We start from the raw sequence: 13,528 nt of genomic DNA on the forward strand, positions 1-13,528 counted from the left end.
AATCTCCATAGAAAATTATTTAAACTTGTAATACCAATTACTATATATGTATGTATATAGACTTCAAGGCCTTTGTCGCTTATTATAGAAATATAATATTTATAGAAATAGGGAAATAGGGAAAAAATGAAAAGAGAAAATAACATTAGAATCAATAAATGCAATAATGCAATGGAACTATTATAAATGAAAATGAAAATAAGAAGTATACATACATATGTAATACATAAATTATATTAAAATCATCCAATCATATCATGCGCTATATCGATTGAAATTCAAATAAGAATATGGATATCACAGTAATAATTCGATAAAACAAATTCTAAAATTCCATATTGCTCTGCACCTGTCACAATTTTCCATGTGTAAGTGTACTATATAATTAAAGCTCCCACAAATAAGATAATGCCACACTCTGTTAAATTCATATCAAGCTGCGAATTATGTACACGTCATATAGCACAATCAAGCGTAACCGCCTCTACGGGCAACTTACCCTATCTAATGCGAATGCAACGGGACCCTATATCATTATTGCAGGCAATTGCCGGCGAAGGGGGTTGCCTCAAACTGAATGGATTGTCATTTGGCCCAACAATTTTCAATTCGTGTTTTTTTTTTTATTATTCGAATTCTAATTAAAAACCTAAATGTATTGTTTAGGTAAGGCAAGCGATCTGGGTCAGGGCAGTACGAAGTGCTTATCACACTGAAGCTGAGGCTGATGCCGCTTCCACTGCCGCTGTCCTGCTCTGATCCCTGTTCTACGTCCATATATGGTGTTGACACTGAGCATTAAGGATGGCAAAATCCTCTTGAGTGCATGCCTGGCCGAGTACTCGCAACGAAAACGCAATGTGTGTGTGTGGATTGTGTATAAATTTTAATCTCATTTGAAAAGTTTTTTCTCGTTTTTAAGTGGGGAAGTAAAGTGCAAAAATTGAAATCAACAATGGGCTTTAAGAAGGGTTCAGATAGAAGGATATATTCTATTTAACAGTAGGTACCTTTTAATGGCGGCACCACGATAGCTAAGGGTAGTTGCTGATTTAAATCTTATTATAAATATATATTAAACATTTGTATTTCCTTTAACTCTTTGGTTTTTGTTGTTTAATATATAAAATAAAATAAACGCAACGCTTGTAACATAAAATGCAAAGCTCAAACAATTAAACTGTAAAAATATAGATACTGTTAACTTAGCATAATATTTAACATTAAATAATAGCATAGCCAGCTATTCAAATGTTAGCCACCTCAGTCGCTCGCCTATATATTTATGAAATTCATTCGCTCTCGATGTGGCGTCGGTGGTGTAATGGTTAGCATAGTTGCCTTCCAAGCAGTTGACCCGGGTTCGATTCCCGGCCGACGCACAGATAGGCTTTTTGCAACAAGAATTTTTTTTATTATTCGGAATTTTTTATTTGCTTTTTATTTACAATTTGAACATTACTTGCTCACTAAATTCATGTATTGGCTTAATACGCTCATCGAAACGCTTACCATTATACTCAAATTCACTGTAGGGTACTGTGTTGAGCACTTTAAACCCAACAGCTTTTCCAATTTTTTGGGTAAATAGTGATGTCCAGAGGGCAGTAACCGCTTTAGGTCGTTTATCTTGCAATTCTGGTGCCACATCCTCCAAGCCTTGCCCCTGACTCAATTCACGCGCCAACTGAATGGTGATTTCAGCAAGAGCGCGACCAAGTCCTTGCCTGCCAAACTCAGGCAAGGTAGCCAAAAACATTAACTCACATACACAATCCATGTTGTATTCGGCACACACGTCGATCTTAGCGTCCATCGTAATCATATAGTTCATTAGAGCCTTCGCCTGAGGACTCTTCGCCTGCTCATTGTAAAACTTTACAAAGAAATTATCCTCTCCAGGGGGTGGAGCAAACTATAATTTAAATACATGCGACCCTTTTTATTGTTTATAAATAAATAATATTTTGCTGCGTTTACTTGCCTGCAACTTATTAAAGGAAACGGCAACAATGCGACCGCTTTCTACATGTTTTATAATTAACGAAACGCCATCCTGTGCTGTAATTCGACAAAGCTCCCGCAACTCTTGGCGCGCTTGAATGTTTTCGGGTAAATTGATTTCACAACCATTGCAAACTGATTCGTTGATGAAGAACGAATCATTCAGCACCTAATATTAAAACAAAAATATAATATTTAAATATGATCTTAGAATCTGGTTATTAGCATTTTATTATAGGAATTGTTAATTATTATATGAATGTGAATAAAATAAAATGCAGAAAACTGCAAAAAGTGTACAATGCGTCGGCCGGGAATCGAACCCGGGTCAACTGCTTGGAAGGCAACTATGCTAACCATTACACCACCGACGCCATGTCCTCACGTTTGCTCTAAATTGATTTTCTGAAGCTTTTACAGTGCAAAATTCTAACCGAAAAAATTGCAAATATTTTTCAATTTCTATTGCTATTTTACAAAGCTAATTATTGCCGGTGATAACCAAATTCGCATTTAGTCTTATTTTGATTCATGTATATGTATGTACATATATATTTGTGCATACTTACATTTAGAGCTTCCTCCAAATCAGCTTTAGCCAAACTGCGTAGCTCATACTTTCCTATTGAATTAGAATGATAGAAAATGTATTAAAAAATTCTGTAAAATACTTGATTAATATATAGTTAAGTAAGTTAAGTTAATATATAGTTAAGTAGCAAAAATCGAATTTCCCCCACCATTGTGCAATGTTGACCAAAGTCTTCCGTTCTGTGCTCGCATTTTCACCGCTTATCTTTCTTTAGAATCGACTGTTGCCATCAAGTGTTCGATTGTAACTAAGCTATAAAGAAATTTTGATAGCTCTATCTGAAACCCGAAACCTGTTATACGACACTTCCACAGCAGTATGGGCTTATCATTTTAGCCCTATGTTAAGAAGAAGCTGAGCTCAGATGCAAATATTATCGGCCGTTTGCTGAAATTTAACTAAAAAGTCGCGTTGGTTTCGCCATTATTCCGAACATAATTTAATAAAATGTAAAATATAAGGATTATATAGGCAAATATTTTTTAGAAACAAGAACAAATTTTATTTTTTTTTTTTGATAATGTCTAGGATATATACCATTAAACGGAAAGATAAAAAGAATGAAATACATTTCTTCAAAGCATCCGGGACAAACTTTTTATTTTTATTTTTTTTTATAAAAAAATTTATTATAAGCAATTTGTAATCTAAATTTTATATATGTAATTAATACAAAATTTTATTTATTTCAAGCTCAACTTTAACCCCATATCAAATCGTTAAATCTCGATCAGCTGATTCAGTCAGTGCTGTTAACTCATATTTCAATTAGAACAGCTGCAGCAATTAGAACATTTTACAGCACTGTACAACGGCGCATAAAAATCATAACAAAGAGTTACGCTGTTTTCATTTCAGCTGCTGTATTGCACAAATTGGCGAATTTACAAACGTAACCTCTGGCCACGCTGTTTTCTGGTTCTATTTTGGTGTTGTGTCAAAGAACTCGCAGGCGCGACGCCATGGCAACGCCGTGTTAAATAAAGCAATCAGTCTTTTATATTACGGACATTATATATCACAAAATGTTTCTATTGGACAGAATTTTGCCGTTTATATTCAGTTATATACGACCATTTATCAAATGGTTTCTGCATGTGTTCACTCGTCTCTCCGAGCTCCAGCGCATATGCTATGGTGCAAGAGCTGGTGCGCCAAGATGCCACCTAATTGAGCGCTCCCTCCAACAATCGAAGCAGCCGGAAATAAAGACAATGTTAAGAGAACTGGACGAGGCAGGCCCATATGTAACGGACAGAGAGTTGCTATATTTTGGTGAGCAAAGAGTAGATTGCATTCTCACTTCATAGATGCTAACAATCCCTTTTCCCGAACAGCTACACGTGCAGTCAGTGTTGTCGGTCGCGTAAAACACATAAAAAGCAATGTACATCCCGACTTTGGTAGGCTTTTCGGTAATTGTGTGACCACGATTTGGGGCTATAAACGCTTAATGCATCAAGTAGAACAGCTGCGTTCCGAGGCGTACGACTCCGAGAATCTGGAGCATGAACAGAAGCTGCTGGAGCTCTGGAAACTTCTGATGCCCGAAACGCCGCTAGCAAGTCGCATCTCCAAACAATGGCAAGAAATTGGCTTTCAGGGCGATGATCCAAAAACGGACTTCCGCGGCATGGGCATGTTGGGCCTCGAGAATCTTTTATATTTTGCGCGCGCCTACAATGATGCCGCCAAGCACGTCCTGCTCCACTCAATGCATCCCACCTTGGGCTACACCTATGCCATTGTCGGCATAAACCTTACTGCCTTGGCCGTCAATCTTCTGCGTTCTGGTGCGGCCAAGACTCACTTCTACAATCAGGTGGCGCAGCATAAACAAAACTTTAGCACGCTCGAGGACTTCCATAAACTATATTGCTATTTGTTCTTCGAGTTCGATCGGTTTTGGATGGACAGCTCACCGCGCAATATTATGGACTTTCGAGAAGTTTATCAGGCCTTCGAGATAACGAAACTGGAGGCGCTCCACAATGAGAACACTATCTTTAAAACGAACCTGGTCGTCGAGTCCGTCTAACTGCTCACATTGTTGTACTTAAACTAATTTCATAGATAATATTTATGTATAAATGCAGCTTTTTATGCGTTTATTTGAGAGCTATATTATATGTACTTTTAATATATATGTATAAATATGTGTATGCAAGTATGTAAATCATTAGCCGCAACTAATTTTAATTAAATGGAATGTCATGCATAATACTTAGAAATGATGATCGAGATTCGAGATTGCACAATAGGGAACACAAAATTCTATAAAAATACATATTTCAATATCACGCAAAAGCAAAAATATTAAATTAAACAAAAACAACTAACACAGAAATCATAAATCGTTCATACTGATGAAATCCTTTTGAGTATCCTATCAATTTGAAGATATACCTAGTATATATAAATATATATATATATGAAATGAACAAGTCGAATCGAATTGGTGCGTCCAAAAGAGCCTTCGCCCTGGTTGCAAGCTAGTTGAATATCATAGTATTATAATTAGCATGGTGCGTTCGTTTCAAGCATTCGCTCTAGCGATAAAACTTGACCTCAGCCTCAACGCAATCTTTGAGCAGCTCGTCCAGCTCTTCGCTGGCAAAATCCTGGATAGAGAAGTAATTATTCAACTCATCGACACAGGAACGCTCCAGGCTGCGTAAGTGCTCCAGCGCAGCTGGCTTACGATTGGCATGCAAGCTGTGCAACAGCGTCTGCTCCGTGTCGGCCTGCACCTGAGTCAGTGGTGAAATACGTGGCTTGGGCGCAAACACAAACGGCTTGAACACGGACTCGGCGGCATTTGGCGTGCCGGTGAACCAGTGACACGAAATGGAACTAGCAGTTAGCACCGATACGTTGGCCGCCCGTGAACCAGCACCGCTCGCCAAGCGCAATGTCTCGAACATATCCTGCTGCGTGTAGGTGCCATCGCCAGCGGGCTTCAGGCCACACCAATCTGCTTCCGGTGCCTGCGCCTCCGCATCGTGAGCAGCCGCAAAGCTAGCACTAGTATCCAGGCCGTCACTTGACTTATCGATAGTTGTGGTTACGGTTAGCCCACCACTAGGCACACGTAGCCAACTGGCCTGCAGCTTTTCGGCGGCCCACACTTTGCCAGCACTGCTCAAAATCCAGGCAGCCGTAGGATCACAAACTATGATGTTCATCTTGGCGTTGTCGTTGCTGTACTTGGCTACCAACGCTCCAATACGCTCAACGGCTGTTTCCGCATCTTTAGCCTCGGCTAGTGTCACCCTGCAGCATGTATGAGAATTTTATAAAATAGATACACAGATATAAGCGACAGATATACATATGTACATATATATCATACATATGGACTTATACATATATACATATTTTTTACCTACCGCACTATATCCGTGCTTAGTAGACTGTCACTGTCTTTCGCCTCCTGCTCCCCATCAGTCCAGCTGAGGCTTATGGCCACACCTCTTTCGTTGGCCCCAAAGTCACCGCCCCAAAGGAAGGGCTTCGGCTTTTGCAATATAACACGTAAAGCATCGCTCACCGGCTCTAAAGTAGCACCACCGTCAGTCTAACATATGTGGCAAGTGGCAAAGCATTGAAGATGAGTCACTTAAGCTTTTTTCGGCTGTTTATTAGCTTACCTTCCCCTCCAGTACGTCGCTGACATCATAGTAACAGATTTCAGATGCCACGCCTACCGCTGCAGCGTCCTCACCATTGCGACCGAAAATTAGGGAGCCAGACTTAGTATTGGCTGGCAGCACAATAAAACAGTCAGCATTTGAGGACATTTTTTATTTTTTAAATAAATTATATGCTCAGACACAGACAAATTTGCAAAATTGATTTTTCGCAACAGCTGTTGCCGTTACAGTCTGTTGACGCCAATTGACATAACAGAATTCTGTTAATAAAAGTTGGTTGGATGAAGTTGGCTGCGTGTGAATTCAGAGCTCTGCCAACCTTTTTTAAATCGATTGCTTGAATTAATCGATTATTTTCTTGTTCTTACAATATTACCATTGCTGAACACAGTCGCAGTGGTCTAAAAAGTTGTAAAAGTAGAAAATCAACTAAAATCATATAAATTTAAATAATCCGCTCTTACTTCGGGAAGCCGCAAAGTGTTATAAATGCAGTTTTGATCCGAAAAAGTGTCGCAGAGGCTGAAAACGTCGTCGAAGAATTGCATTTGTATACAGCAGTCTGTGTGCAGGTGTTGTCTCATTCGGGCGTATCTTCGAGTTGGATTGTGGTGCGAGCGAAACAACAACAAACAAGTTACAAGGTAAATACTCGTGCATATTGTTGTTGCTACTGCTGTTGGTGGATGTTCAGCGCCTTTTTTGTGTGTTGATTATTTTACTTGCGTGCGTTGTAACTCGTGGGCGGCCAAACCATCGCTGTCCGGCTTGTGCGGCTATTAAAAAAAACTTAATAAATTGTCGCTATCTTCCAATTTAAAGAAATAAATGTGAAGAAAAAGAAATGAAGTGAAATTACAATTGGAACGCAAAGTGACAAAAAAGTGCCTGGAAAAGAAAATCAATATTCATATTGTGCAGCGCGCTTCCAATAAGAAATTACAGTGAGTTTATGCAAATAGCAAATGCGAATCAAAAGAATTTCAACTTTAAGACTCGCAATCGGTGTCGGTGGGCCTCTGCCGCTGCCGCTCCCTAAGCAGATATTTCTTCTCGGTTAAGTGTACGTGCGCGCGTATGTGTGAATGTGTGTGTGCGTGTGCCGCTTCGCGTTGCTTGACCACTTTGACCGCGCGCATTTTCATGTTGTTTTTGGTCTGAAACTAGTTTTCGTTGTTTTTTTGTTGTTGCTGCTAATGTTTTTGTTGTTATTGTTGGCTTTGAGTTGGGTTAAATTTTCACCCTGCCAGTGAATGTGATGACGTTTTAAGGTGCCCACGTCGAGTTGATTTAAATGTAATCGCAGAAAATCAATAATTTCAAGCTTTGAGTATACACATTTTTGTGGAAAACTGGTTGAAATTGAAGTGTGTGGCATGCTTTAAGTGTGAAAGCGGAACACAAACCACCCTCACTCGCTCTCGCTGTCTGCTCCAACTCCAATTCCGCATCTAGCGCAGCCCAAACCAAAACCATCCCAGCCCCTTTCAAAGCATCTGGCTTCAAGTGATGAAAATATTTATATACATTTATGTATGTATATATACAAAATACATATAAAGTGCCGTTACATTCCTCCCCCAATGTGCCCCCTTATGCGGCATTTGGTTTATATGTATGTATGCTTATATACATCTAATCTTTGTGTGTATCTGTTTGCTTGTAGGCGTTCTCGTCGAAAGTGCATTGCTCTGCCGCTACCCCTGCTCCAACGTCGTATTGTAAACATTACAAAAGCTGCGTGCGGAGCGGCCTCATTTCATTCGTGTGTGTGCATGTGTATATATATGTGTGTATTTAGTTCTTTTATTTACACTTACACTGTTAATGTTGCTCTCGCAAGCAGTTGGCAACACGTGCATCGCAGCCACTGCGTTTTCGGCAGTTGGCAACACGTTGACCCAATAACGGTACAATAAGACACCCGCATACATAAGCAAAAACGCACATAAATACATATATATATATATGTACATATGTATATACATACATAAAAACGTGAATGAAAGCCAGCATGGCATTCGACGGTCTTCGTTATTATGATTATGTTGGTTCGTTGCTGAAGCAACCATAAAATCTCTGCAGATGCGACCCACATATGCATGTGCATCAATTTCTTCTTTTTTTGTGCTAATTAAGCAAAATCACTGTGTTGAAAAATCAATAATCGTCTAATGCAACTGTTTATTGAAGTTTATGGCTGTATTGAAGATCAACGTTTAAAAAATTACTTAGTTTTATTTTTAACGTTGGCATTGTTTACATTAAGAAAAAAGCAACATTTTATTTTGTGGCCACCGACAGGTTCAATGAACCAGCCAATCGGTGGAATGCCCATCCGTTCGAATGCCTGTCCGCATGTGTGTGTATGTAAGTGCTCGTGTGCGTGTATTTTTGTGATCGCTGCACGTAACCAAAATTTGTTGGTATTTTTATTGGGTTCGATTATTGTGCTCATTGGGATGTGATGTGGATATGTTTATCACCATAATTTGTGTGCCCCCAAATCAAAATCAAATCGCAAAAACAATCGCTGTTCGAAGTGCGTTGGCGGCCGCAAAAAAAAAATAATACCATATATATATACATACAAATATACCTTGACATTGAGAACTCTATACATGCATGTATGTGTGTGTGTGGCGTGTGTATTGTGTGAACCTACTTTTCTATATGTGTGTGTAAATTGTGCACACATACTGTCTCACTCTAGCGCACAGAATATTCATGTTAAATATTATTTAATAAATAAACCGGCCCGGCCCGGCCTGCCTCTGATTGTTGTTATTGTTATTGTTTACGAATGCGCCATTGACCTTGCGAACAGCACCTGCAATGCAATTGGCCAAATGCAAATATCGATAACACATGCCAGCGATATATCGATTCAAGGACTTTGTTTATGTGTCAACAGCCTAATTTTAACGGTTGAACAATGTTTATTATACATTTTATATGTATGTATATACATATTTAGTAATTTGTATTTTTCTCGTTTTAGCTAAGAGGCGGCTTGAGGTTAGTTGACTAGTCAATTAACCACAATTAATAATTTTCTGGTGAGCATCTGAAATAATGATATATTAAGAAATATAATAGACTTCGCATAAACATTTTTGGAATTTTTTTTCAGAGAGCTTTTATTATCTATATTTCATTTCGGAAGTAATATTTTAAGTTTTATTATCCAATAGGAGCTTTGTTAGATATTTTTTGTTTTTGTAAATCTAGCTACAAGAAATTAATTAATAGATAAGATTAACTTATCGATTGGCATTCAATTTACCCATTGCATTTTTTGATTATCTATATTGTAACAGTATTTGTTTATTTTTGCAGCGAGTGTTTGTAAACAGACGCAATTCCTTCATCACTAAATACAAAACTGGAGTTGTTAGACTCCAGCAGCAACGACGACACCATTCACTCCACCAACTTGAATAGAAAATTAATCAAAATTAAGAAGTTTAAGCTGGACGATATGAAAGAAATGGTGGGCGGATGCTGCGTTTGTTCGGACGAGCGGGGGTGGCCGGAGAACCCGCTCGTCTACTGTGACGGCCAAAACTGCACCGTTGCTGTGCATCAGGCATGTTATGGCATCGTTACCGTACCCACCGGTCCCTGGTATTGTCGTAAATGCGAATCCCAGGAGCGCACTTCGCGCGTGCGCTGCGAGATTTGCCCCTCGCGAGATGGAGCCCTCAAGAAGACTGACACCAGCGGCTGGGCGCATGTCGTCTGCGCCCTCTACATACCCGAGATTCGATTTGGCAATGTGACCACAATGGAACCCATTATATTGACCCTTATACCGCAGGAGCGCTACTCTAAAAGTGAGTCATGTTTAGCCATACCCGCTGCATTCTCTTACCAATTGTATTTTGTTTTTATGATCAACAGCCTGCTACATATGCCTGGAGATCGGAAAACCGAACCGTGCCAATGTCGGGGCCTGCATGCAGTGCAACAAGGCCAACTGCAAGCAACAGTTCCATGTGACCTGTGCCCAAAGCTTGGGCCTGCTCTGTGAGGAGGCTGGCAACTACCTAGATAATGTCAAATACTGCGGCTATTGCCAGCATCATTACAGCAAATTGGTGAGTCTATGCTCGAGTCCTCATTTTTATACGCTCATGCCTGTTCCTATTCGTCTCGCAGAAAAAGGGCGGAAACGTCAAAACTATACCACCCTACAAACCCGTACAACATGACACCTCCTCCGATTCGTGCTCGTCGCCTGAGAAGGAAATCGATTCGACCATGAACTCGGCATCCACATCTGCAACAAGCATTAAGATAACAAGCAGTAGCTTAGCCGCTAGCTCATCGAGCTTGCCGAGCGGCGGAAACACCGTTTCATCCTCATCGAAGCAGCGCAAATCGAATGCCTCTGGTAAATCTTCGGTATCATCAGGCAGCAGCTCCGGAACAGCAACGGGGCTGCCAAACTCCACAAGCTCATCGAGCTCAGCTGTGGTTACGAACACCTCCTCTGCTGGCAGCTTTCTGGCCGGCAACAGCAGTAGCAGCACAATCTCTACTAGCAATAACAGTACCATGAGCAACTCCTTGACGAGTTCTATTAGTGGCAGCGTTGCAGCCCCGATCCCAGGCAGTGGAAGTGCCATGGGCAGCAGTAGCAATACCAATGTGACTGGAGCCGGCAGCAGCAGCAGCTCCAGCAATGCAATAGGGCAAAGCAATTCAACCACTAAGTCATCGGCTACCAGCTCCAGCAGCAGCTATAAGGATAAGCATAGTAAAAGTTTGGGCAAGCAATCCGGCTCTGGTTCCAGCAAGGACAAGGATAAGGATAAGGATGGCGGTAGTAATTCATCAAACAATAGCTTTTCCCACTCATCAACCTCTTCTTCGTCTTCATCCTCCTCGTCGTCACGCGACAAATCGTCAAAGTCATCGAAAAACAAAGAAAGCTCCAAAGAAGCTGCCATCGTTGCTGCCAGCAGCAGCAGCAGCAATGCAACAAGCAGCAGCAACATGCCCAGTGCCAGCAACATTACAGCCAACAACAGCTCCACTTCAACAGCTCATGTATCGAGTAGTGGCAATGCTGGCAGCAGTCTAGCTGCTGCCTCGATCAATGAACATAGTAATCATGCCCAGAATCTTAGTACGTCGGCTCTCAGCAGCTCAACGGGCAGCGCCTCGGGCAAAATGCAATTGGCGGGCAACTTGGGCGGCGGTTTCGGCGCCGAGCTGCATGCCACAAGCAGTAGCAACAGTAGTGCCGCCGTGAAGGATGCGTCGTCATCCTTTGCCGGTAGCAGCAATACAAGTAACTTGGATAGTTTGTCGGGCGCTGGTACGTCCACAAACAGCACTCTCAACCCGCTTGGCCTCGGCTCCAACAGCACTAATCCAGGCAGTGGCAGCAGCAGCAACAGTAAGGTAGCTGCATCAGTTGCAAATGCCACATCCACAACAACATCAAGCCACAACCTGGCACCCTCAGCCAGCAGCTCCACAGTTTCCAAAAAGCGTAAGGTGGACGCTGCTAAAGCAGTTACCAGCATCAACCTGGAAGATCACAATAGGTATACAAACTAATTAGAGAGTAAATCTTTGTAGAGCATTCTTTATACTAATATTCTTCCTTTGCTACAGCTCATTTCGGGATATTATTAAGGATGTGCACGTGACTCTGACGCCACTAACGGACTTCGAGAAGGAAATCGAGAAAAGCTCCAAGCGGGTGAGTGTATTTTCTAGTTTTGTTTATCTCTCGGTCAGTGCGCGTAGGGCCCTATAAATAGTTCGGTAGAGCGCATCTCTTGAGTGTTTTTCGTAGCGCTCTCTTAAGAGTTCTCTGCTCTCTTGATACAGTCGCTCGTCTGGCTACAAAGTTGCCTTTGAATAATAGTCTTCTAATCTCGTACACTTGTCTACAACTTGTCAAGTGTCTGCTACTCACACATCCGACAGTCCATTCGAAAGGATGAACCAACTAGTCAACTCACTTCTATAACCATTTCACTCGCTCCCACTCGACGCGAGTGGCCGGCGCAGGCGCTTTACCAACTTTCGTATCATATTTATAAGTAGAAATGCAATTATTAATGCACACACCTTTGGGAAAGAAAAAAATGTATGAATATTTATATAAATACATACATATATGTAAAACGTCAAGCACAAGGTGCGCAGCACGATGTATGTGGAAAATATGTGGCATACCTGAAAGAAATGTTCGAGAAATTCGTGTTTTTCAATAATACCCTTTATATATTTGTATAGCAACTGGTACGGTGTATTATAATTTCGCTACAATATGTATGGGGCGTGACTTTAACTAAATATTAATATTATTGTAACTTATCAATTTATAGCATAATTGAATTTTATGTACATTATGGATATAAAAAAATATTTATACTTAGTATTCGGTATACCGAATGTAATTATATGGTAATTTAGGTTTAATTGAATTATTGGTTAAGTGAACATTTAAATCCAAAAAAAATCTAAACCTATAAAAATTTATATTCACATTAATTACTCATACTTGAACAACTGCAAATTGATTTCGTATCAATTTATTGTACTATGTTAAGTTGCTCCTCTACTACTGCTAAGACACTAAGTACGTTAATGTTAGCTAACATTTCTGTTAAACTCGCAGCTTTTGCTCGATTGTCCTATTCGAATATTGGCAGCCTCATAATAAGAGTAACTGTATGTTAACTTACTATGCGTATGTTAATAATCTCTTCTGTTAAATTAACAGATCTTTAATTTCTACTGTTACATAGCTCAATCAAATCAATTTCAAAGCGTTTATAGTCTCTATTTCTTTATAGCACAGGGTATTTGGTCATCTATGATTGAGAAGTGCAACTATTCTGAGGTTGCTTCAGTTATGGGCCGTATTTTTGTTGGATGCCTCCCCTATTCCATCAATATTCACATAAATAAATTTGCCATTTTCTATTTTTCAATGTGATTGATGTGCATTGACGTGGACCATGTCCCATTAATTTTGTTTCTAATATGAAAGCTTTGTATGTGGGAATGATGAATTTTAAATTTTAATTAAATGCAAGTGTGCAATATTAACACGGAACAATATTGAAAGCTGATGAATAATAGATACTCATTGCTCATTTGAAGTGAGAGTTTTATATATGTATTAGTAAAGATTATTACAGGGTATACCATGACACATTCCTTGCCTTCGAACAAGTAAATATCTTCTGGAAAAGTCGTCGAAATTTGTTATTCATTCATTTATTTATTTGTTGTTTCTGATCAAATTTAC

The 13,528-nt window shown here is 40.0% G+C and overlaps 4 protein-coding genes and 2 non-coding genes across 10 annotated transcripts in view; 3 read left to right on the forward strand and 3 right to left on the reverse strand.

Annotated features, from left to right (window-relative positions):
- Positions 1 to 1,310: 1,310 nt before the first annotated feature.
- TRNAG-UCC (transfer RNA glycine (anticodon UCC)) lies at positions 1,311 to 1,382 on the forward strand. Its single transcript has one exon. It is a non-coding gene; the product is annotated as a tRNA-Gly (tRNA).
- Positions 1,383 to 1,406: 24 nt separating this feature from the next.
- Positions 1,407 to 2,976, reverse strand: LOC108649183 (uncharacterized). Its single transcript, XM_018098204.3, has 4 exons — positions 2,745 to 2,976; positions 2,574 to 2,626; positions 1,985 to 2,173; positions 1,407 to 1,915 (listed from the first exon to the last, which is right to left on the reverse strand). The coding sequence occupies exons 1-4, from the start codon at positions 2,785 to 2,787 to the stop codon at positions 1,445 to 1,447; spliced, it is 756 nt and encodes a 251-aa protein (XP_017953693.1). The 5' UTR covers positions 2,788 to 2,976; the 3' UTR covers positions 1,407 to 1,444.
- Positions 2,307 to 2,378, reverse strand: TRNAG-UCC (transfer RNA glycine (anticodon UCC)). Its single transcript has one exon. It is a non-coding gene; the product is annotated as a tRNA-Gly (tRNA).
- Positions 2,977 to 3,262: 286 nt separating the features above from the next.
- Positions 3,263 to 4,817, forward strand: LOC108655447 (ELMO domain-containing protein 2). Its single transcript, XM_018107165.3, has 2 exons — positions 3,263 to 3,871; positions 3,934 to 4,817. Exons 1-2 carry the CDS (start codon positions 3,622 to 3,624, stop codon positions 4,632 to 4,634), a joined length of 951 nt encoding a protein of 316 aa, XP_017962654.1. The 5' UTR covers positions 3,263 to 3,621; the 3' UTR covers positions 4,635 to 4,817.
- Positions 4,676 to 6,487, reverse strand: LOC108655411 (secernin-3). Its single transcript, XM_018107122.3, has 3 exons — positions 6,247 to 6,487; positions 5,986 to 6,173; positions 4,676 to 5,869 (listed from the first exon to the last, which is right to left on the reverse strand). The coding sequence occupies exons 1-3, from the start codon at positions 6,394 to 6,396 to the stop codon at positions 5,146 to 5,148; spliced, it is 1,062 nt and encodes a 353-aa protein (XP_017962611.1). The 5' UTR covers positions 6,397 to 6,487; the 3' UTR covers positions 4,676 to 5,145.
- Positions 6,488 to 6,751: 264 nt separating this feature from the next.
- The window catches only part of Alh (coiled coil domain containing protein Alhambra), a 30,064-nt gene continuing 23,287 nt past the window's right edge, over positions 6,752 to 13,528 (forward strand). For all 5 annotated transcript variants that reach the window (XM_089262352.1, XM_089262357.1, XM_089262362.1 and 2 more), the window contains exons 1-6: positions 6,752 to 6,893; positions 9,251 to 9,308; positions 9,589 to 10,085; positions 10,153 to 10,349; positions 10,411 to 11,807; positions 11,878 to 11,965. In XM_089262352.1, coding sequence (XP_089118478.1) covers positions 9,731 to 10,085; positions 10,153 to 10,349; positions 10,411 to 11,807; positions 11,878 to 11,965 — 2,037 coding nt within the window. In that variant the 5' untranslated portion in view covers positions 6,752 to 6,893; positions 9,251 to 9,308; positions 9,589 to 9,730. The remainder of the gene's footprint in view (positions 6,894 to 9,250; positions 9,309 to 9,588; positions 10,086 to 10,152; positions 10,350 to 10,410; positions 11,808 to 11,877; positions 11,966 to 13,528) is intronic.

Source organism: Drosophila navojoa, chromosome 2 (genome assembly GCF_054131105.1).
Source record: "Drosophila navojoa isolate 15081-1374.11 chromosome 2, UAZ_NAV_1.0, whole genome shotgun sequence".
NCBI lineage: Eukaryota > Metazoa > Arthropoda > Insecta > Diptera > Drosophilidae > Drosophila > Drosophila navojoa.

Excerpts from the sequence above, each read along its gene's own strand:
- LOC108655411 (XM_018107122.3), bottom strand. The coding sequence starts at position 6,396 with ATGTCCTCAAATGCTGACTGTTTTATTGTGCTGCCAGCCAATACTAAG. Across the intron at positions 6,174-6,246 it reads GCGACGTACTGGAGGGGAAG|ACTGACGGTGGTGCTACTTT; the intron begins GTAAGCTAATAA and ends CACATATGTTAG. Across the intron at positions 5,870-5,985 it reads CTAAGCACGGATATAGTGCG|GGTGACACTAGCCGAGGCTA; the intron begins GTAGGTAAAAAA and ends TACATGCTGCAG.
- LOC108655447 (XM_018107165.3), top strand. The coding sequence starts at position 3,622 with ATGTTTCTATTGGACAGAATTTTGCCGTTTATATTCAGTTATATACGA. Across the intron at positions 3,872-3,933 it reads CAGAGAGTTGCTATATTTTG|CTACACGTGCAGTCAGTGTT; the intron begins GTGAGCAAAGAG and ends TTTCCCGAACAG.
- LOC108649183 (XM_018098204.3), bottom strand. The coding sequence starts at position 2,787 with ATGCGAGCACAGAACGGAAGACTTTGGTCAACATTGCACAATG. Across the intron at positions 2,174-2,573 it reads ATTTGGAGGAAGCTCTAAAT|GTGCTGAATGATTCGTTCTT; the intron begins GTAAGTATGCAC and ends TTTTAATATTAG. Across the intron at positions 1,916-1,984 it reads TTTCCTTTAATAAGTTGCAG|TTTGCTCCACCCCCTGGAGA; the intron begins GCAAGTAAACGC and ends TTTAAATTATAG.